This window comes from Lissotriton helveticus, chromosome 12 (assembly GCF_964261635.1).
Source record: "Lissotriton helveticus chromosome 12, aLisHel1.1, whole genome shotgun sequence".
NCBI classification, from domain to species: Eukaryota; Metazoa; Chordata; class Amphibia; order Caudata; family Salamandridae; genus Lissotriton; species Lissotriton helveticus.
The window spans coordinates 871,741,862-871,762,866 of NC_136073.1; the positions used below are offsets into that span (position 1 = coordinate 871,741,862).

Below are 21,005 nucleotides of genomic sequence, written 5' to 3' on the forward strand. Positions count from 1 at the left end.
TGATAACTTGTCGATAAGTCCTTGAGAATATGCCCCTCAGTTAGATTTTTCTCAATAAACTTTGTATGCTCCTTCCTCAGCAGGTGCATCCTGAATGGGAGAAAGATGGCCTTGTTAACACTTGCATTCTTTTGCATGTGGTGGATAGTTTACAAGAGGGGGTAGGGGGTGGGGAGCGAGAGCGAGAGCGAGAGCGAGAGAGAGAGAGAGAGAGAGAGAGAGAGACACCTCCATTGACATGGAGAAAGCATCTGACTACCTTGATTGGCAATATTTGGACCAGGTCCTCAAGTGTGAGGGATCTGGTGCTGAATTTTGAGCTTGAGTGCTGCTCTTATATATAGGCTCTACTAAGAGAATGAAGGCAGGTAAATTCTTCTCCCTCAAGTATCTATTCTGAGAGACATGAATCGAGGCTGCTCCTTCTCCCCCTCATTGTTCTCCCTCGCCGTGCAGCCCTTGATAGGGGGCAGCATGGGCTGACAGTACACAATTAAGCCCACATCATTTCATTATCTGCGGACAATGTCGTATGATTTTTGAGGTATGTGCGCTATGGCTGCCCGCATCCTTTGCATGGTTTATCATTTCTCACAGGCAGAAACCGTTTCTCTTATGTTAAAGTAATTCCTTTGCTCATTGTCATCTCAAAGTTCATGGCCTTATCGTCTTACATTTTTATTCCTCAACTTTAGATTCCCAGCATTCCGACTGGATTATTTGTCAGTGCAAAAGGCGAAGGCTGCTGTTTAATGCAGGTAAGAGCAGTAAGCAATGACCATACATTCATTTGAAATGGCTAGATGGGGCTTATTCATCTCAACTGAGAAGTATTTCATGCTGACGGTCAGGAGATCCTTCAGCTTTAAGGCCAGTTAACTGGTAAGTTGTGTGCATTTCTGGAGCGCATTCAGACCATTTAGATGGGCGTTAAGCACTATGAAGACATCTTCAGTAACCATCATTATCTGGGTTATAGTTGAGGGAATTGGATACAATGAAGTGTTTAGCGCCTTCTAACCCTCAGGGAACAGCAGGTGTATTATAAAAAGTACAAGAAGGGAAATGAGAGTAAAACCTTCAACATTTGAAAAGAGTGGAATATAAAAAAAAACTGAAATGTCATGCAAAGATGATCTGTGTCAGTGTAAAAGAGTAACGATTGCCTTTGATACTGACTGATTGGCATTGGAAGTATGCACACAGCCCTGAGATTCTAGAGCGCTGTTTCATGTAGATGGGCTGCTGAGGCCTGCTGGTCCAGCACTGTATCAACCAGATACATGGGCTTCATGTTGCTGATTTTCTGCCTGATGGGAACAGAGAGGTTTGATTAAACTGAGATGGCAGGCTCCAGTGACAGGACAGGTTATTCCACACTTCAAACCATGCTGACCCTTTCTAGCACAGATCAGTATCAAGTAACTTTGTATTCGAGGACAAACCCTGATGAAATGATATTTTTTTCAAAGTACTCAGATGAGCGTTGAGCTTGTATCATGACACAGGCATATATTTCCCAAAGACAGATGACAAGATTTGACTCATTCTATATCTGATATATTTTTTTAAACCCATAAAGGGTTAGATGCCTAGCTGCCGCTTCAAATAAAGCAGTTATACTCCACTTTAAGGCTCTGTTTTCGATCAGAACCTCACTTTTTACAGAAATCAGAGGCCGAAGTCTTTCTTTGAACTTTATACCATGTAGACAAAATGCCATGGTCTCTGCAGCTGGCCTACTTTTCCTCCTAGATTTCTATTGACCTCTCACCTGAGTTGACAGCTAACTAGGAGCATTTCTTTGTCATACTGTATAAAACTTTGACAAAAGCATATCAGATTACAGTCACTGCTGCTTACAGAATAAGGATCTCGGTGCTCAAGTTGTAAAAGCATAAGTGCTTGGGTCCAGGGTATTTCACAGAAGGCCACTGCACCTTGAGCCCCTCCTCTGACCCCCCTCCCTGACCCCCAAATGCCTCTGGAGGCGCTGCCTAAGGCCAGTGCCACTGTTACCCTCTTACCACCACACTCACAAATGTGACAGTTTGTACTATTCCATGTCATTCAAAGCTGGAAGAATAACCTGGACGGTGTATCGTTATTTTATTGTATATTGAAATGTTAAATACTCGGTTGGTGTGCTCTGTTCAAACATTGACAGACAGGGCACCCTTGTGGTGGACTGTTAGAAATGAGTGCCAGTGTTATGAAATAAGCTCCGGTGAAAAACACCTACAAACACTGGTATAAACTAATCATTGATAAAACAAGTTAATTACCTGTACACTGTTGTTCTCCAGTATTGAAATCTTTCATAGATTCACATGCTTGTATCTTCCCCATCGTCATGGTGGGAGTCTCTCGGTATTTAGAAAAGAAGTACCATAGAAACCACCAAAAGGAAAGAAAAACTTTGACAGTCATCTGCATTTTTATGTAGGTCCAAACTTCGACCAATCAGATACCAGCCCTAGACCTCAACTCCCCAGTCAGCGTCATCAGATCTCAGATTTCGCGCACAAGTGTGCTAAGGTAAAAAAGTAACATGAGGTCAGAAGTGGCAAGCCTAGATGGGGCCCCATGTGAATCTATGAAAGATATCAATACTGGAGAACCACAGTGTACAGGTAAGTAACTTCTTTTTTCTCCAGTCTTGAATCTTTCATAGATTCACATGCTTGTATCAGAGTAGTTAGCAGTGTAATTCCATTAGTTTGCGACTAGGCGAAGACCTTTATTTGCAATAAAAGAGACATATTGAAAACATACTAATACGTATGAATCATGAAGTAAATCGTAAAATAGCAAATAAATAGTGAAAACCAAATATACAAAACAAATAGAATTGATAGATATGAAAGACTGTACCTTAAGCAAACAGATGATGTCTCAGGACAACTTGATCCACTGCAGCGTCCGCTTTCCATGCTGAGTCTAGGCAGTAATGCTTAGTGAATGTATGCACGTTGGGACCATGTTGCCGCTCTACAAATGTCTGGAAGCGATACACCGGCAAACAAGGCTGTAAAGGCTGCCATCTTCCTCATGGAGTGTAAAACACACGAAGTGCCTGAGCCACACTTACTTAAAGAAATAACCTTTTTGGGGCTGGAAAATATTTCTTCAAACCAACCCTGACACCATTATTCTTTGTCAATTATTTTGTTTTTTTTGGAAAATTACTGACACTTAGAGTGACAAAAAAACACTGTACATTGAAATATTTACACTTTTGTACATAATAGAAAAACAAACAATGTCAAAAATAATGTGTGAAAATCAAACATCGTACAAAGAAATGAATACATTACACAAAAAACAACAATACATACATATAAACAGTCAATAAATGAGAGAAATCTAGTAATTGGGGAATATTGTCAAATAAATGACAGCAAATCTATAACGTCTGGACTGGTGAGTCCTAGTTTTCTTTGTAAATAAAGTTATATTCCACCAATAAAACTGCCGACGCGTTTCAAGACCAGGACAGAAGTCCCCGGTCTCTCATCAGGGCTTTTATTCTTTGTGTCTGAAAGATGCAAAGAAAAAAGCATTTTACTGTCTGAATCAACTGATAGCCTCTATACTTTTAATCACATGTAGTACTATATGTTGAAATTAAGAGTCTTTACATACCAGGCTCTTTTGGGAAGAGGAGGAGGTGTGCTGCTGTGTACTGATGCACCGAGGAATTCACTTATTCTATGTGGGCAATCTGATCAAAAAAATATGTGGGGGTTTGTATTAGCACTTTATGTATTTGCCTATTGAAATCTACGCCATCATTTTGTTAAGGGAAAAGACTGACCTTCAATTTGCCGTCCGGCGGCTTAATAGCAGAGAAGGTGTAACCATCTATGGGTTTCCTGTAACAAACGTTTAGAATTGTAAGAATGAATCGCTCTGCTCTAGTCCTCTTGTTGTTAGTATATACAAGCTAGTCGGGGGCACCAAACATCGCCTACCTTATGTATGCTTCGTTTTTTGTTAATCGCGATGATTTATCCGAACTTGCACTCCTGCCGGGCAAAGAGAAAACTCGTAAACCTCTTGCCGGTTAGTTAACAATGGAAGTCTGGGGCATTAATCAAGGGGCCTTTACCTTGTAAGCACGCACTGTCTCCGCACTCAAACTCGCTTCAATCTCGATCTGAAAATGCTACTTACCAGTATGCATCTGTTCTTGGCATGTAGAGCTGCAGAGTTACACATGCACACCCGCCTCCCCGGCTACCTTTATCTGTTCCAGTATTATCTTAATTTGATACAAATCACATGGACATCACTACCTCTTGTACAGCTCCATCACTTCCCTAATGGCAAAAAACAATCTGGGGATGGAGCCGATGCCCATGTGCAGTATCATCTAAAGGAGGAGTCACCTATCCCGTAACTTCCAAAGACTTTTCTACAACAAAACAAACTGCAAACATCCGTGCCCAACACTAGGTGGCCATCTATGCATAGTGTGTAACTCTGCAGCTCTACATGCCAAGAACAGATGCATACTGGTAAGTAGCATTTTCCATATATATACATATATATATATATAAACATATATGCACATACATATACAGGTGTATGCTCATAAATTAAAGTTTGTAAACTTTTAAAACTATACACCTAAATATGTATGAACGTACATATATGTAACTATGCAGCCCAAAGTGAGAACTCCAACTAAAATAGGGACAAACAGCCAGAAAAGAAGTCAGCAATATACTTGTAATAGAGACCATACACCCAAATGGCTTCATACAAGGATCTTTTATTTTCCAGAACAAGGAAAAAAACAAGTAATTGCAGGTAGTTTGGCCCATAGGCTGCATAGGAATAACTGTCCTGAGACAGAAAAGACAACTGGCACCTTGCCTTTGTGAATCACCAGAAACTAGGCACTTCGCCTTTAAGAACCTCAGAGAGCCCTCTGCTCCCAGCATGCACCACAGGTGACAGTTAGGTCAGTTCTTTTTGTAAAGGCGTATATTCCAACATGAAAAAACCTTGTACCCACTTTGCTCATCTGGGGAAGAGGGCGGGGGGCTTATGACTTTGATGAGTATACCCCTGGAAGAGAACTAGAATTACAGGTAAGTAACTTATCCTTCTCTTCCAGGGGATACTCATCAATAGTCATAAGCAGTGAATAGAATAGCAAGCCCATACCCCACACTTCGCGGATGAGCAATGTAGCACAAGGAAAACAAATAATTAAAACCAGATGCTACCATTCACTAACCAAACAGATTTCTCAGAGATGCTTGACCTACTTGAGCATCTGCCTGAGTGTGTGAATCTAAGCAGTAATGACGAGAAAAAGTATGAACAGATCGCCATGTAGCTGCTTTGCAAATCTCGGCTATGGGGATATTTCTAAGTAGGGCCGTGGTAGAGGCCTTTCCCCTTGTCGAATGCGCTTTAGGTCTCCCCTGAAGAGATTTATTCGCTAACTGATAAGCCAAGGAAATACAAGAGACTATCCATCTTGAGATGGATCGCTTAGAGGCTGCTAAACCAGTATTGATAGGACCATAATAAACAAATAATCGGTCCGTCTTTCTGACATCCTTGGTTTTGTCCAAATAAAACTTCAACACTCTCTTAAGGTCTAAGGTGGAGTTGAAGGATTAGGGAAGAAAGTGGGCAAAGTGATTCCTTGGTTAATGTGGAAATCAGATACCACTTTCGGCAGAAAAGTAGGATGAGTTCTAAGAACTACCCTACTTGCATGAAAAACCGTGTAAGGTTCCTTACAGCATAAAGCTTGTAGTTCGCTAACTCTAAGAGCTGAAGTAATTGCCACCAAGAAAGACACTTTCCAAGACAGATGCTGTAAGGAAGATTTGTGTATAGGTTCAAATGGTGCTCCCATTAACTTGGTAAGGACTACATTGAGCTCCCAAGGGGGAGAAGGAACTCGCACTGGTGGAAACACCTTCTTTAATCCTTCTAGGAAATCTTTTACTACAGGCATCTTAAAAAAGGAACCTTGTGTTGAAGACTTTCTGTACGCTGTAATAGCAGCTAAGTGTACCTTATTAGAAGAGAATTGTAGACCCGACTTAGCTAGATGCAATAGATATGGTAGAATAACCTGTTCCTGCCCTTTAATCGGGTCATATCCATTATACAAGCACCATATATAGAAACGCTTCCATTTAAAAGCGTAGGAAGCTCTGGTAGAAGGTCTTTTGGCTTCCTTCAGGATAGACATACAGTCCGCTGGCAAGTCTAAATGCCCATATTGCAAGAGTTCAGGAGCCATACTGTTAACCTCAGCGAGGGGAGGCAGGGATGAAACACTCCCCCCTGACTCCTGGACAGTAGGTATGGGCGACAAGGCAACCTCTGGTGTGAAACCTCGGAAAGTTGAAGAAGATACGGGGACCACCACTGGCGTGGCCACTCCAGGGCGATCAATATCATCCTGGAGCTGGTCTTGTAAAATTTGGTGATCACTGCCGGAATGAGAGGCAGTGGGGGAAAAGCATAAAGCAGGCTTTGGGTCCAGCTTATCAGTAGTGCATTCCCGACTGACCCTGGTTGGCAAAACTTGGATGCATAGACGGGGCATTTGGCGTTTGTCTCGTCTGCGAACAAGTCTATATCTGGAAAACCCCATCTTTTAAAGATATCCAGAGCAACTTCGTTGTTGAGCACCCAGTCGTGAGCGTCTATGAAGTCTCTGCTTAAAAAGTCCGCTTGGACGTTTAAGACACCTGGAACATGGACTGCCTTGATGGTCGGATTTCTGGCCAGTAACCATTTCCAAATCATTTGTGCCTCCTGGGACAGAACTCTGGATCTTGTGCCTTCCTGCTTGTTTAGATAAAACATCGTGGTGGTGTTGTCTGTCTGAATCAAGAGGTATTTGGACCTCAGAGATGGGGAGTAGGATTTGAGAGCCAAGTGAACAGCTCTTAGTTCCAGAAAATTGATATGGTAACCTTTTTCCGTGTCCGTCCACAGGCCTTGCACTTGAAGATGATCCATATGAGCACCCCAGTCCTGCAGGGAGGAGTCTGTGAAGATGATTTGAGTCGGAGTCTCTTGGAGAAAAGGAAAACCTGTCATCAGGTGTGACCTTTTCATCCACCAACTGATGGAGTCTTTGGCAGACTGGGGAAGAGTTATGCGATCCTCCCAGCTTCCTGAAGCCTATGTCCATTGTTCCTCCAGAGTTTGTTGAAGGGGACGCATGTGTAACCGGGCGTTGGGTACTATGAAGATACAAGAGGCCATGGACCCTAGGAAAGAAGACACCTGTCTGACCGAAGGTTGGAGAGATCCAAGCAGATCTCGAGACTTCATCTTGATAGATGCAAACCTCTCCTCCGAAGGACACACGCTTCCTTCCACGGTGTACAGAGATGAACCAAGGTAGTGAATTTTTTGAGTGGGATTGAGAATCGATTTCTTGTAATTGACTCTTAGCCCCAGAGTGCTCAAAATCTTGAGGCTGTACGACAGATGCGACTGAAGCAGAGATGGAGTGGAACTCTTGAGAAGCCAGTCGTCGAGGTAAGGGTAAATAAAGATTCCCTTTTTGTGTAGAAAAGCCGCCACTACCGCCATGCACTTCGAAAAAGTTCTTAGTGCAGACTTGAGCCCGAATGTCAGAACTCGAAACTGGTAATGGCGTTGAGCCACCTGAAACCGGAGAAACTTTTGATATTTCCTGGACACTGGAATGTGGAAGTAGGCGTCTTGTAAATCTATAGCGCACATCCAGTCCCCTTGGTGTAAATGAGGAAAGATCTGATGTAGAGCCAGCATCCTGAACTTTTCTTTTCGGATGTATTTGTTTAGGAGTCGAAGATCCAGTATAGGCCTGTACTCCATAGAAGGGCCTCTTTTGTGAACCAGAAAATATCGAAAGTACACTCCCTGGCGCTTCTGATGAATTGGGACATGTTCTATGGCTCTTTTCATTAGAAGATTGCTCACCTCCTCTTTTAGTATGGGATGACACAAAGTGGGAACGCCCTTCGGAGGGATCGAAGGAGAAGGAGACTTGAATCGTAGAAGATAACCATCTCTTACAATATTTAATACCCACTTGTCGTTTGTTATATTGTTCCACTCCTCCACAAAGCCAGCAATACTTCCTCCTACCGGAGTGGACAACACGTTGAGAGGAAGTGTCCCTTCAAGGTTTTGGTTGTTGTTTTGAGGTAGAGGTCTGCTGTCTGTTGTTGCCTCTTCCTCTCCCTGGTCGTCTTTGATGAAAATGGAATCTTTGTTGTTGCTGATTACCCTGCGACGACCATTGGGACGACTAACCCTTTTGTTGGAACTGGCGTTTATCACTGGAACGAAAACGCATACAAAAATCTTTCTTTTTTTCTAAACTCACGGGTTTAACTGTATCTAAATCAGCCTTCATTATCACCATCTCTTCCTCAGCATGAAGACAGAAGAGGGAAGAGCCATTGAACGGAAGGCTTGTGATCTTGCCCTGCTTTTCCGGTTTGAGACCAGTTAATCTGAGCCATGCGGAACGCCTCGAAACAGATACCATGCGCATATCCGTGGGCAGCTAGATCAGCAAAATCCGCGGATGCACTGATCATTTGATTTGCAACAAGACCCCCTTCTTGCAAGATTTCTTTAAAATCCTGTTGGTCTTCTTTAGGGAGTTTATCAGCAAAGCGAGTAAGAGTTCCATAATAGAGCGGAGGCACTGACGACCTTCATGAACTGTCAGGAGGAGCTGAAGAGGAAGACATGGTTGACTGAGTCTTCCTAGCCGCTGCCACTATGATGGAATCTGGAGGTGGGTCAGAGTGTAGGAATAATGGATCCTGATCTGGGGCCTTATATTTTTTGGCTTTCCTTGATGGTACGGAACCCACAGCTGCAGGTGTTAAAAAGGTCTGTTTGGTAAGATCAAGAATACCAGGGACCAAAGGTAGCAGCAGCCTAGATGAGGTACGGTGATGCAGTGTTTCGAATATTACTGAAGCCGAAACCGTAGGCACTGACATAGTTATATTCAGCTTATTTTCTCTTTGACACAATACCTCATTTAAGGTAGTTAAATCGTCAATAGGTAAAACTCTTGAGGGAGGAGTAGATGTACATGTTGGAGAGTAATCCCTCATTGACGTTCTAGAAGAAGAAGTCGGCCAGGTAGGAGATCTTCGTCGCCTTCTCTTTGGTGAAGAGTGGAAAGAACGAGATCTATCCGTGTATGCCTCTTATGGGGACGCGGAGAGCGTGACCTGTGAGGGGTTCTTCCTCTAGAAGGCAGAGCCGTAGGAGATCTTGATCTTCTAGGAGACACCTGAGGAGAGCTTCGAGGAGTCTGAACCGGAGATCTTGATAGGTGGGAAGGCGAATAGGTTCTGGAATAGTCCGATCCAGGACTGCGAAGGGGCCTAGCTGTCTTGCGTCGAGGTTCTTCATCAACCACCGGAGAGCCCTCCGGTGAAACCTGGACAATGTGGAGGCCTGGAGAGGAAGAGCCAGCGGGAGAATGAGGCACCGCAGCAACTTCCTTAGATGTCACAGCAGGTTATTTGTCCCTCGACGTCGATGGCCTCGACGTCGACAAATGTTTCTCCCTCAACATCGATATGCTCTCAGTCGCAAAACCATTCTCTGCAAAGAAGATCTCGACGTCGATCTGCCATGACGTCGAGATGACATCGACGTCGACCTTCGATGGTGTGGTGATCTCGATGTCGAGCGATGAGCAGCCCTTGACATCGAATGTTCTTCATGCCTCCTTGACATCGGCAAACTCTTCGACGTTGACCTACGACGAGGTGACGGAGAGTGCCTTGACGTTGACAGGTGTCTAGGCGTCGATGTATGCTTCGACGATGACAGAGCCTTATCATGACCATACCTTGATCCCAAAGTATGACGCTTCGACGTCGAGGCCTTCCTCAACGACGGTGACTCTCGCCGCCTCGACGTCGGAGACTGCGCAGGCCTTCTCTTCGACGGTGGTAACGACGTCGAAGGTGAACAGTCCGGAATCTGCCTTTTTCTTGATGATGAAGAGGCAGTCTGGTGTCTGTGTCGATGGGTTGGAGGAGAGGAGGGCTCTTGATGTCCAAGGCCGCTTTCCAGATGGGCTGTTCCTCTCTCCGCCACTGCTTTCAGGCGAATCCTCTCTCTATCCCTGAGAGTACTCGAGGAAAACTTCTTGCAGTGGTAACAGGAGTCTACTTGATGGGAGGAAGGAAGACAGGCGATACACACAGAGTGTGGGTCCGAAAAATCTTCTTCCCTCAGGATAGACATTTTCTGAAGAGAGCTGGCATTCTGACAGAAAAAGATGGATAATTTCTGTCAGAAACAGAAGATAAAACCTTCACCAGCACAGGAAAATTGCTAAACAGCAAGAAAAAAAACAATTTCTGACTAAAAGGTAAAAAAACTGTCGCGCTCAAGCTCCAGGATCCTCTCAGAAGGAGCCGGAAAAAAGAACTGACCTAACTGTCACCTGTGGTGCATTCTGGGAGCAGAGGGCTCTCTGAGGTTCTTAAAGGCGAAGTGCCTAGTTTCTGGTGATTCTTTTTTTTTTTTTTTTAAACCTTTATTGTGCATGAAAAAAGAACAAATACGGGCCCACAACCGTCAGCCTGGCCACAATACTTCAGAAGCACAAGCGCAAGCAATACAGTTCCTCAGCTGCAGCGGAAGACATAGCAACAATCAATGGACATCACACTGAATAGAGTCATGCCGCCGAGGAAAAGGAGCATGTAAGGTTAATTTTAAATATTTTTTTTTTTTTCCCGGGACTAAATATAATCAGTGAAGAATAAGAAATAAGGAGAACCGAGTCCATACAATAGCATCACGACATGGGGAGGCGGCATCATCACTGGAAACAACAATGGAAGTAACGACCTCGAGCAGTATGGCGGTACAGAGTAAAACAACAGGATCATCAGCCAGCATGTACTCACCACATACAGTGCCACCCCCCCCCCACGAACCCCATCGCGGACCCAGACCAGAAACAGGTGAAGAAAGCGCAGAAAGATAGAAAATAAGGCCCATAGAAACTAAATGAAGAAAAATAAAACCCTCCCCCCACCCTACACCAATGCGGAGGCTACGGCCTACCCCCCCCCCCCCCCCCCCCCCCCCGGCAGAGTGTCTGTCGCCCATTAAAGAACCCGAAATACAGACCAAGAAAAAGAGAAGGAAAAGGAAAAAAGGAAAGAAAAAGGAAAGAAGAACCCCTCACACTTGAAATATAGGGAGTAAGAAAAGAATAAACTAATCCAGTACTCCCAGAAAAGGAAAAAAAGTGGGGAGGAGCCCACCCAATATCAAATCTCCCGGACTCCCCAGCCACATAGAACTTCTACGTCGTGCACAACAGTAGACTCGGAAGACCTATAACCAAACTCAGAATCAGTCACCCCCATATCCCCGGGCCAGCACCAAACCCACCACCCCCTCGGCAAGAGCAAAGAACAGGACATAGCAATCACAATCGTAAGGGGGTAAAATCAACACATCTAACGCAATCAACATAGCAGAATGTGATGCAGTCCGGGTCGCAAACCCAACGAGGAAAAATCCCCAGCCCTGGCCCGAACGACAAAATCCCCCCTAGCCCGGCCATCGCTGAGAAGAGGGTCAATTCTATATGCTCTCGGTCACCCCAGCCACAAATAAATAGTACACTCTGAACACAACAGTACAGCATTAAGCACCGGAGAAAGTGGGGAAAGTCATCTCACAGAACAGCAAAACACAACGAAGAAGCGCCCCTGCACGAGTCCCCACCCGCCAATCAAGCACATGTCCGTACAGAAAAATACCCCCTAGCCCTGGCCAGTCCGCAAACGTGTCCCAAAACATGGCGCCCTCAGAAGGCCCGCCCCAGCCAAGACAAAAAGACAAAATGGCCGCACTCGACAAAGAGGAGAAGTCCAGAGACAAGATGGATGTCGCCAGTCCCAAACAGCGTCATCAAACAAAAGAAGCTGCGTATCCAAAGCGGCAGTGCGTTGCAAAGTACAATTTAGCGACGTCGGTATTAGAGAGGCGCAGTCAGCCAGGATATCCAAATGTTGTATCAGCGGCTCCATGAACGCCGAGGTTGCAAGTGGCATTAATGCGACAGACATTGTAGCAGTGCCAAGGTAGACAGATCGCAGTCCACACACAGAACCTCTGTCAGGAAGCCGCTCCGGCACACACTCTCGCGGCAACAATGTATCACAGTCAGGAGGCAGCTGAGGCTGATCAACGCAGCAAGGAAAGCGGATTGGGAAAGCATAACCCGATTCAAAGGCAACTCTGTCCAGCTTCTCCCCCAATAGTCTTGAGCACACACGCCATTCGTCCCTCAGTTGATGAAGAGCGATGAGAACAGAAGCGTAGGTCAATGCCGATCGATTCCCCATTACCTCCAATTTGCGAGGAGCGGCATACAGGTCAACATCCCACTCGGGTCCGCGCTGGGCACAACATGCAGTAGTCGAGACGCCATCCGCCATCACCAAAGGGGAGCCAGCCACCATTGCAATGCCGTCAGGGGTTTAGCAAAGATTTCCAGGCAGGATCAGCGCTTTGCTGCAGGGGTCAATTCCCCCGGGACTGTAAAGGTCCGGAATTGTGGAGAGCACACAGCGCAAAATCCCCTTCCGATCGGCCCTAAGCAGAGGCAGGCTAAGTAATGAGCCCCGGCAGCTGAAACATCGCCAAAGTTGAGAAAACAAGGCACGGCTCACCCCCAGCGTCAGCAGACGGAGAGCAGTGAAGTAGACTCCCAGCCGGTCAAAATCGCCCTCCACGCAAGTGCCCGGTTCAGTTGACCTCGCCGCTCAAAACACTATGCAGGATGTCGGCTCCGCTCCTGTACGAGCGACCCCCGCAGCTGCAGTCATCACAGGCAGCGCGCTGTGAACACAGATCCGGTTCCAGGGCTGGGGCAGACCTCGGCAAATCAGCTCGATGGAATCCCAGGTTAGCAGGCAGGTAGGGACATCGGAGGGACACCTACAGCATCAGCACACATTCCCCCACATCCCGCCGGTGCACAATAGCAGGATAATCGACAGGATAGCTGTGCGAGAAACAAAGGCTCGGGGAGCCGGGAGACTACCAGTCCGTCTCCGCCGCCATCTTGGCTCCTCCCTAGTTTCTGGTGATTCTTAAAGGCAAGGTGCCAGTTGTTATTCCTATGCAGCCTATGGGCCAAACTACCTGCAATTACTTAGATTTTTTCCTTGTTCTGGAAAATAAAAGATCCTTGTATGAAGCCATTTGGGTGTATGGTCTCTATTACAAGTAGTTTTAAATGTTCTTTATTACTACAAGTATTGCTGAATTCTTTTCTGGCTGTTTGTCCCTATTTTGGTTGGAGTTCTCACTTTGGGCTGCATAGTTACATATATGTACGTTCATACATATTTAGGTGTATAGTTTTAAAAGTTTACAAACTTTAATTTCTGAGCATACACCTGATTATGTATGTACATATATGTTTTTATATATATATGTATGTATATATATATATATGTATGTATATATATATATATATATATATATATATATATATATATATATATATATATATATATTGGTATAAGCTCCGGGGTCCCCGAACATGGGCGGGGATTATTCACTGCTTATGACTATTGATGAGTATCCCCTGGAAGAGAACCCTCATTTGTATGCTTCCTCTCAACTGAGGATGGCCCATGGCTCTCTTCAACATCAGATCCAGATTCTGATTTTGATTTCTTTTTCTGGAGCCATAACAACAACCTGGCCTTTATCCTTTAGAGTCTTTGCTGAAAAGGTTCTACAGTATTTACAGTTTTTGGCTGTGTGTTTAGGATAAAGGCAGTCTTTATGTGGATCTTCAGAAAAAGGTCTTGCCTTTCCACAGGATCTACAGGGTCTGAAAAGCCTCTTCTTAGAACCCTCAGACATCCTTAAAGTAAAGAAGGTAGAAAACAATACCTTGAGGTGAATTCAAGCAGGGTCAAACGTTCACTCACTGACAAACTGAGCAGAGCTCAGGGAGACTTCTTTACACATGACGTGTGGTTAGAAATCTGAGGTCTGATGGCACTGACTGGGTAGTTGAGGTCTAGGGCTGGTCTCTGATTGGTCGAGGTTTGGACCTACATAAAGATGCTGACGACTTTCAAAGTTTTTCTTTCATTTTGGTGGTTTCTATGTACTTCTATGGTACTTCTTTTCTAACTACCGCGAGACTCCCACCATGACGACTGGGAAGATACAAGCATGTGAATCTATGAAATATTCAATACTGGAGAACATATTACTTTTGCCTCAATCTAAATTCAAGCTTTAATATCCGAAAAGTGGAGCAAAATAATGTGTTCTGTTCCATATTATGGAAACTACACACATTAATGACTATGGCCCTTATTTTGAAATGGATGGTATTGGGAAGTCGTATGATTTCTGGCAAAAGTACTCAATCTGAAGGAGAATCCTATGGTGGGACATGCTCATCCACTCTCTCCCTGTTGTCGATTCTCCTTATTTCCAAATTGCTCCAGAATAAGAGAATTTTCCATTTCCATCCAATTCTACACCTGGCCTACTAATTTTCCTGAAGAAAAGCCTTTTTGAATATTGCACCTTTTGTCAACAGGATTACCATAAAATGTAGAGATAAGCATTTGGGTCTGATTTAAAGTTTAGCAAGTGTACTACCATCCCACAGGAGAGTTGAGGTAATAACTTCTGCCATCCTGGCAGAGCTCTCTATGCCTTCAGAGGAGAGCCTACCACAGCTGCTCCTCTGAAGGCATAGAATGTTTGCTGAGTTGCTGCCATGTTTTATGCGGTCACACATCAAAAACATTTTTTTTTACAAAAACAACTACCAAAGCAGGTGTTCGTTTCTGTAAAATAAAAATCTAATGACCCTGACATGCTGTGAGCTTCTCTCAGGGTATAGGGGCCATATTTATTGCTTCCTTTTAAGGACCACCAGGTTTTTACTAGAGGCACAAAAGTAAAAAATAAAGATACATCAGACCGTATGTGTCAGAAAGTGACCATTTTTGCATGGTTGCCCCCACCTTTTTCCTGACAACTGATGCAACCTGACTTAATATGCCCTGGGTCCCTGCCAACCAGGTTCCCAGGGCCTGTGTTCTTTCCTAAAACTGTACCTTTGTACCCAAAATTGGCACATACCTGGCCAGAAGTAAGCCCCTTGTAAAAGGTACCTTGGGTACCAAGGGCACTGTGACCAGGGAAGGCCTCTAAGAGCTGCATCACCTATTGCGCCACCCTTAGAGGCCCTGTACCTTAACACCCACACACTGCTATTGCAGGCTGTGTATTTTGGTGTAGAAAAAAGTGAAGAGTCGACATGGCACACATCCCTGCAACCCACTGCCTGAGTCCTAGATAAGTCACCCCTCTAGCAGGAGGCTCTGTACCCCTACAGAGTCCATTATTAAACATTGTACGTGTAGTAAAGCCATCAAGAATATATGGTCTGGGAGTTGGCCATTACAAATTCCAGAGCTCCATAATGGCTTTACAAAAAACTGGGAAGTTTGGTAGCAAACTTCTCAGCACATTAAACCCACACTGATGCCAGAGTGGGATTTAAAGTAAAATGCACTCAGAGGGCATCTTAGAGTTGCCCCCCTGAAAATCAACAGGCCCTGATGTGGTTCCTGAATGGCTGCCCGCCATTTGCCACCACCAGACAGGTTTCTGGAACCCTCGGAATAGAGCCTCCGCTCTGTGGGTCGAGAAACAAAGTCCATCCTCGACAGAAGTGTCATGCCTCCTCCCCCAGGATAAGTTGGCGAGGCTTAAAAGACCTACCACCTTTGGAAGCTGTCCCTGCTTTTTGCTCCCCCCCGCAACTGGCTCCTACTGGTTCTGGCCCTCACTTTCAGTGGGAGAATCGGTGGGAAAACCAAGCTAGGAAGAGAGGTGGGTCCACCTATGCCCACCCCACTTCTCAAGTGGGGGTGGCAAGGTGAAGCACACATCTCAGTCCCCGCCATCTTGAAGATGAGGGGACTCAGCCAATTAGGGAGCGGCTCATGCCCCCTCCCACTGGTGGGTGGCATAATAGGGGGTGTACCCACCCCAAGGAAGGGACCCTTTGGTTTTTACCTGCACACCTCTTTAACGCCCCTAAATTTAGTATTTATGGGCAACCCTGAACCTTCCCTTATCAAATTCAAGGAAAAAAGAAGGACAGAAGAGCCGTGCTGACCCAGGAAGAAGAGGACATCTACTGCTTTTACCCCAGCCCTACCGGCCTGTCCCGACTACGACCTGTCTAAAGCAAAGAAACCAGCATGTCCAGCAGCTGCCCAGAACTCACCTTACAGACTCTGTCTCCCGTGAGCACCGGATTTACTCCACAAGGACTCCAAGACCAGAAACCGGATTGCGGCGACTCTGCAATTCTGCACCACTCTGCACCGGACGCCCACAGCCCGAGTTTGAGTGGCCCAACACCACAAGGAGGTCTCCCCAGCGATCCTGACCTGGGACCTGATCATTCCTCCAGCAAGCTCCAAGACGATGCCTGCAGCCTCATTCTGAAGGGACCCACAACCGCAATCAAAGTTGGTAAGAAAACCTGACGCCAGAAGACACTCCTAAACCCGACTCCCCACGGCCTTGGGTGGCCCAACCGACGTTGCCCAGACATTCCCTAAGAACCCAACATACCTCTCCAGACAGTGGTCGCCTTCACAATGTCTCCCTGCCCAAGCCTGCAACAATTTTACCGAACCAAAGGTCTCCGTTGAGAAGTACAGGGTCCCTGACCTTTCCTTGGCACCCTGCGCCCGGCCACCCTAGTGCCTCTGGTGGTGCAGCTCCTGGGCTTATTGTTGACCCCTCCAGTTCTGACCTTAACCCCAGGAGCCTTACTCCCACACCCGAGTGGCCTGCTCGTAAGCAGCCCCTAACCGAAGGCCCTCAGCCCCATTGGCTAACACTGGGGACCTGCTCTCTGCACCCGGCTGCCCAATGGCCACTGGTGGTGCAACTCGAGTGTCTAACTAGACCTTGAGGACGTTGGTCCTAATACCCAAAACTCCCACTTGTAAGACGTTTACTTACCTTTATAACCAATAACCGTTTTTCTGCCATAGGAACCCATGTTATGAGATTTTGGGCTTAAAAATGTTGTGTTGAACTGTTGTACTGTATGGAAAAGCCAGAAACTATAACTCAAGCCAATCAAAAGCTCTACTTACCATGTATTGTGAGATCCTTAGGTGTGGTATCTAGGCATACCAACCCCAGTACTCTATGTAATCTAAAAGCAATCAATAAGTATCCTAAAGTTCATTGCTATGTAATTTAAACAGATTTTTAAAGTCTTACCAACCTCTAACAACTGCAAATCCATTCCCAATTACATTTCTGTGTAAAGGTTTACCATTGAAAGTATATATTACCTACCTGTACTAAGTCCTCCTTATTTCTTGAAATAAAATACAAGTATACCTTTTCTATACTTACCTAATTTGTCTGGACTGAGTGGGTGCATCAGTCTTGATTGAGCGAATACAATGCTTAACAGACCCTCTGGATAAGCCTAACTGCTCGCCCACACTGCCACAAAGAGAGCTCCTGGTACTTACCTAATTTAGCCTCTGTTACACCTGGACTCTGTACACACTATACTGTACTTTGATATGGTATATACAGAGCTAGATTCCTACAGTGTGGTCTAAATAGGGTGGGGTTGGGTGGAGGGGCTATTTCATGTATTCACATCGACTGCCATAAGTCCTTCCAGCTGTCAGTATAAGGCTTTCACCAGCAGAGCTAGCAAGGGAAACACCAATGGAAACGCGATGGTCCCCCAATTCTAAACCGAGTGGGCAGAATGTTGGTAGGGTGGACAAGGTTTTCAACTATGTTAATGGTGGAGTACCTTATCTGCATTCTCTATATCAGCTGGTGTTCCTCAAAAACTCCATGTAACCATTTCTCCTGATCCACAGTATGTGGTAGTTTTTACTAAACATGTTTGGGACTCTGCAGCTGTCTTCGCACTAGATGATAGGTGCACTTATTTGTTTTGTTTTTTGCTCTTATTGTCTAAGGCTGGACTCTGTGACTTACGAACCAATAATTTATTATAAAAATTACAGGATCCCTTTTTTATATAGCCAGATTGTACATGCCAGTTAGAGCCATTGTGGGCACATTTCACGACTGATGTCACACAAGGGTTATGTATGGATGCTGAAATATTCTGTTCATATAGAAAGGTAGGGGGATTCTCATTTTGTACTCCTATTTTTCTGTCATAGATTGATGTGACATACAATGTTCCAGACCCTGTTGCTAAACCAGCTTTTCAGCTGTTAGTCAACCTGAAAGAGCCAAAACCGAAAAGGCATCGCAGGCACCCACACCAATTAAGGTCCTACTCTCTAGAAGACAACCGCTCTGAACCAGCACATAGTAACAGCGCATTAGCTGATGACGATGACCCAGCATCTGATGAGGATCGTCAAGAGTACAAAGTGAGCCTCGAGGCTTGCATCAGGTAAAGAAAAGATGCTAACTGTTTATCGACAAGCTAACCTGTACAGATAAATGAGTGTAATTTTTCCAGTCGTCTGCCACATTCATTTTGTTATCTTCCCAAACTGGCACCACCGACTAGTACCTGGAGTATTTAGAGTGATGGATTACAGATGTGCACAAAATATGAAGGAGTTCACTCTAATTGAAAAATGCCTTTCCATCACCAATTTTGAGACTCATGATAGCCCTCAGCAGGTCACTGCATCTATATCTTACTGATGTACAGACATGTCTCCAGGTAGGGCCTGTAGTGCTACTTCTTTTCGAAGAAAAACACACATTTTTCATCAAGCATAGAAAACCTCTTTTAAAAGTGAGTTTGGTTGCTTGGTGCTGTAGCACTCTGAAGTTTAATAATATCTACATGTTTACTGTTATCTGTAGGCACATCATACAAATAAGGAGTTAAAGAATATGGGGTCAGTGGTAATGGCTGTAAATAGCCCACCTCATGAGTTATGTCATTGAAGCAAAGTCAAGAGAGCATACAGAGTGCTACATCCGTTTGTGAGCCCCTCCCACTTATGCTGATTAAGTCATCCCTTCTTTTGCCCACACTCCTGAGCAACTTCCTCCCCCCACGGCAAGGATTCTGCAAACTGAGGAAGGAAATGTATGGGCTGCTTGGCATTGAGTTGCACACAGCCAGAACTTTACATGTACATTTTTTTATGTTACCGTATTGGTTGTGAGATAGTGAATGCATTCATAATTGGGTGATGTTGTTTTTATAAGGATTTCGTGAGGAATATTATGTTTTGTATATCATAATCGGGGGGAATTTCCCTTGCTAGAGATGCTTAGAAAAAATAGGATACCTCAAAGAAAACAAGTTACTTACCTGTAACTTTGGTTCCCCAGTATTGGTAACTTTCATAGATTCCCACGCTTTTGTATCATTCCCCGTCGTCGGAATGGGAGTCTCGGTAACAAAAATACCATAGCAGTAGGTACAAAATAGAAAAAAAAAAGGCTTAGGCCTCATTCCCTTTTGTAGCATATCACCCTCTTTTTGTAAAAGAGACCAAACCTAGGCATCAGCCAATCAGAAGTGCCTTACCCCTTAAAACCCTCCTGAAGGAACCTCAGAGCCTCAGATTTTCGTAGCCGTTGTGTATCAGTCACCATATCTGTTGTAGGCTGAGCTTTCCTCGGGGAGGTGGGTGGGCGCATGGGAATCTATGAAAGTTACCAATACTGGGGAACTAAAGTTACAGGTAAGTAACTTGTTTTCTTGCCCCAGTATTGGAACTTTCATAGATTCCCATGCTTTTGAATCAGAGCAGCAAGCAGTTAGCAATAAAAAAACACATTTTGTGTCATAAATACATCGCAATAGCCAACATGATACAAAGATACAAAATGTGTAAACTACGGAAGGTGGGATAGAAAGGAAAGCTCACCAATTATTGGAAGAGGTTCCTCAGGACAGCCTGGCCCACTGCCGCATCCTCTTGCTGTAAGGACTCCAAGCAGTAATGCTTAGTAAAGGTGTGAACGCTGCTCCAGGTGGCAGCTCTGCAAATGTCTTTAATCTGTACCCCCGCAAAGAGGGCAGTTGAAGATGCCACTGATCTTGTGGAATGTGCACAAATCCTGCCAGTCAGAGGTTTCCCTGCCGCAGTGTGACAATGCAGAATGGCACTTGTGATCCATCTTGATATCCCCTGTTTGGACAGCAGGAGGCCTTTACTTGGACCACCAAAGGCAACAAACAATTGAGAGGACTTCCGAAATCCCTTGGTGCGATCCAAGTAGAATTTTAAGCACCGTTGTACATCCAAAGAATGTAGTGTCTTTTCCGCTGGTGTAGCCGGTAGAGGAAAGAACACTTTCAGAATAACCGGCTCATTCAAGTGGAAGTCCGAGGGTACCTTGGGCGTGAACTTTGGGTTAGTTCTCAAGATTACAGTTTTTCTTTTAAATTGTAGGAAAGGCTCCTGGATAGTAAGGGCCTGCAACTCTCCAACACGTCTAGCCGATGTGAGAGCGAGGAGGAGATCCAATTTCCATGAAAGGAACTTTATGTCAGAACGATGAATTGGTTCAAATGGGCCTTTCATGAGCTGAGAAAGGACTAGATTTAGATGCCAAGTAGGAGGTAGAGGCCTCACTGGTGGATAGACTCTGAACAAGCCCTTAAGAAATTGTTTGACAATCCTGGAAGACCACAAGGAAAGTCTGGACCCAGACCTTCTGTATCTTGAAATGGCCGCCAAATGAACTTTAATTGACGAATGAGCTAGTCCCGACTTAGCCAGGGACAGCAGATAAGGTAGGAGCTGATGAGGCTTGGAAGCAAAAGGGTCAATTTTTTCTCTCCTGCACCAGATACAAAATCTTTTCCATTTAAGACGGTAATTTACGAAGGATAGACCTTGGTACAAGTTGTAATTTAAAACATTTATAAATTTAAAACATTTATAAAGCGCAGCGTGCACCGTACG

General features: G+C 44.9%; 1 protein-coding gene and 1 long non-coding RNA gene across 3 annotated transcripts in view; one reads left to right on the forward strand and one right to left on the reverse strand.

Moving 5' to 3' along the window:
* The window catches only part of CPAMD8 (C3 and PZP like alpha-2-macroglobulin domain containing 8), a 1,183,022-nt gene that overhangs the window by 580,263 nt on the left and 581,754 nt on the right, over positions 1-21,005 (forward strand). For both annotated transcript variants that reach the window (XM_078671323.1, XM_078671324.1), the window contains exons 34-35: positions 696-758; positions 18,279-18,517. In XM_078671323.1, the coding sequence (XP_078527449.1) occupies positions 696-758; positions 18,279-18,517 (302 nt within the window). The remainder of the gene's footprint in view (positions 1-695; positions 759-18,278; positions 18,518-21,005) is intronic.
* Positions 3,664-4,122, reverse strand: LOC144798731 (uncharacterized). Its single transcript, XR_013603631.1, has 3 exons — positions 3,975-4,122; positions 3,818-3,875; positions 3,664-3,724 (listed from the first exon to the last, which is right to left on the reverse strand). It is a non-coding gene; the product is annotated as an uncharacterized LOC144798731 (long non-coding RNA).